General features: G+C 42.7%; 1 protein-coding gene across 1 annotated transcript in view; it reads left to right on the forward strand.

The window, feature by feature from the left end:
• The window catches only part of LOC102306938 (uncharacterized serine-rich protein C215.13), a 7,897-nt gene that overhangs the window by 785 nt on the left and 4,670 nt on the right, over nucleotides 1-2,442 (forward strand). The window contains exon 2 of the mRNA XM_014331276.2: nucleotides 1,444-1,561. Within this exon, the coding sequence (XP_014186762.2) occupies nucleotides 1,444-1,561 (118 nt within the window). The remainder of the gene's footprint in view (nucleotides 1-1,443; nucleotides 1,562-2,442) is intronic.

The following is a 2,442-nucleotide window of genomic DNA, read 5'->3' on the forward strand; positions in this document are numbered from 1 at the left end:
ACAGTTAGTGATGTGACGTTCTGTACGAGGCTTCGAAGCTTGTGTCGAGTAATGGAGGGGGCGTTTCCGCGAGGCTTGCTTCATTTATGGGAGGAGCTGAAAATGATGACGTCCGAAGCCTCGCTGCCCGGCTGTACCACGTGACTGGTTCATGAAGTGGTTCGAACTTTGCCGCGAGATATGACAGCGATATAAACCCCTCAGACTTCATTCAAAATGTGGGTGTTTGATGGAGAGTTGCGGTTAGTGAGAGTTTGGAGACAGTTTGGAGGTTTATGAGAGTGAGGAGAGAAAGTCAGGAAAATGCCACACTCTTCAAATTCATGCCAACTAATATTTTTATGTCCAGTAGGTGTCCTACTAGAGCAAATGAAGCTTCAAGAAGCTTTGCGCTGGGGTGAACCAATTGGATGAAAAGCTTCAGTGCTTCATGAAGCTTCATCTGCCCATCACTACTGTAATCTCTGCCAACAACCAGAGCTTAAGTGGCACATTGTTGTGTAACCTACCAATTCTAACAGAATTTAGGGGGACCCGCATCAAGCTTTCAGGAAAGAAATTAAAAACACCAACTTGCCCAACTTGGACCAAGCACTCGCAGCTTCAGGTTTGCTGAGGAATACCTAATTGCCCACACCTGAGCTTATGAAAGGAGCAAAGACCAGCTCCGCCCACCAGGGGCGGTTCCCAGACTCAGGTCTCACCTGTCACACATATGATTTAAATTCTCACACACAACCTGTCGAAAGGGGAGGGAGACATGCTGCTTCCAAATAGAGCACATTTCATTCATAATGATGTAAATCCAAGCCCATTATGTATTCATGATTTGAATCCTGGGTTGTGTGAAATCCCAGAAATAAACCCTAGACAAAGTGAATCTGTGAACTAAGGTGTAGGTCTATTAGGTTATGTTGTGGTGATCCTTGGGTTGGGGGATGGGTGTTCATACTGGAGTGCAAAATTAAAACCAATGGAAGATGGACAAGAAAAGTTCAAAGCCATCAGGTGCTCAGTTTAGAAAAAAGAGAAAAGAAGAGGAGGAGAAACGAGCAAAAGATACAGGTAAGCAGATGTGTCATTGGATAATGGCAGGTCATCCTGAAACAATCAGCAGAGGGAGTGTTCGCCCAGGGCGCCAAACAGGCTAGGACCAGCCACTGTCTGTTCACAAGTTTCTGGATTTTTTATTTTTAATAAGACTAAGACTGAACCTTATTTTTCCATGTTTGGCAATCTTCAAATTCTGTTTAACATGTTGCTGGTTCCTGTGAACTGGTACTGGGGCTTTCCCTGTTCATGTTTGGTCTCTCCCTCATCTGTATGTCCTCATCCTTAGATGTCGTATCAATTTGTTTGCTTTTCCTCATTGTGTTTGGTTACAAACTTTGATTGGCTAAGCGGGGTGCGAAGGGAGCCGTGCCATTGTTATGTGATTGGCAGGGGGCGACGTTAGGCGGAGTTGGTCTCCGGCGGAAATTTTCAAACGAGGTAAGCAGCATTCGGGAGCTGAGCGGGGAGCGAACAAGCAGGACAAATTGTGCTCTGGAAGCGGTTGCGGGTCGGTGCGATTAAGAGTGAGGTAGAACTTTAGAGGTTGCTAGTAAGAGGGATGATTTTGAAGAAAAAAGACTAAGGATTTTTGCCCTGTTTTCGAATATAAGGTTTTGGGAATAGAGGGGGTACCTAACAAGTTATTCTAGGGTTTTGGAGAAAACGCGGAGGGGTTTTTTTTTAAGGAGTTTTCCCTGCTTATATGTTTAAGGATGGGGGTTAGGGGATCGCGAGAGTTTTTTTCTGACTATGAGTTTTATTCTAAATCTACAAATGCATATAAATCGAAATAAAGTTTTGCCCCAAGGCATGCAGCCTGTATTTCCGGCCATACTGAACGTTACAAAAGCACAAGTTTAACTAAACAATTTTAATATGGTTTAACAGATTTTTAAACACATAAGCACCGCCCCCGAGCGCCCACACACACAGCCTCGGGCACTTTGGGGGGCCATAAATCACTCAGTTTGACATAAGGGGTATAATATCACTCTCTAATATTGTTTGTTTGCATACTGCCCCTCTTTAATTTCCAAAGTCTTTAACTGACTTTCATTCATTTGTTATTTTTATGTCTGTTTCATCAGACATAATGTATTGAGACCAAATAGTTAAACAACGGTGCATTTTTTTTGATCAAAAGTTCCAGATATGCCTCTGTGAAGAGAATTTTTGCAGAGCAGATGCAAAAATAGCCTTTAGGAAGATTGTAGTGTTGTGTTTGATCTGATGAAAATGGAGGACTGACAGCATTTTATTACAATGAGCAAGTCTACTTTATAACTAATAATGTATAATTGTAGTTTAGTAAACCTCAAGCAGTCAGTTTCTTTTGAGCCATATAGAAACACTGTTGCAATAGTGTGTGTGTGTGTGTGTGTGTGTGTG

This window comes from Haplochromis burtoni, unplaced genomic scaffold (genome assembly GCF_018398535.1).
Source record: "Haplochromis burtoni strain Fernald_Lab_line unplaced genomic scaffold, NCSU_Asbu1 Contig_1731, whole genome shotgun sequence".
In the NCBI taxonomy this organism is placed as follows: Eukaryota; Metazoa; Chordata; class Actinopteri; order Cichliformes; family Cichlidae; genus Haplochromis; species Haplochromis burtoni.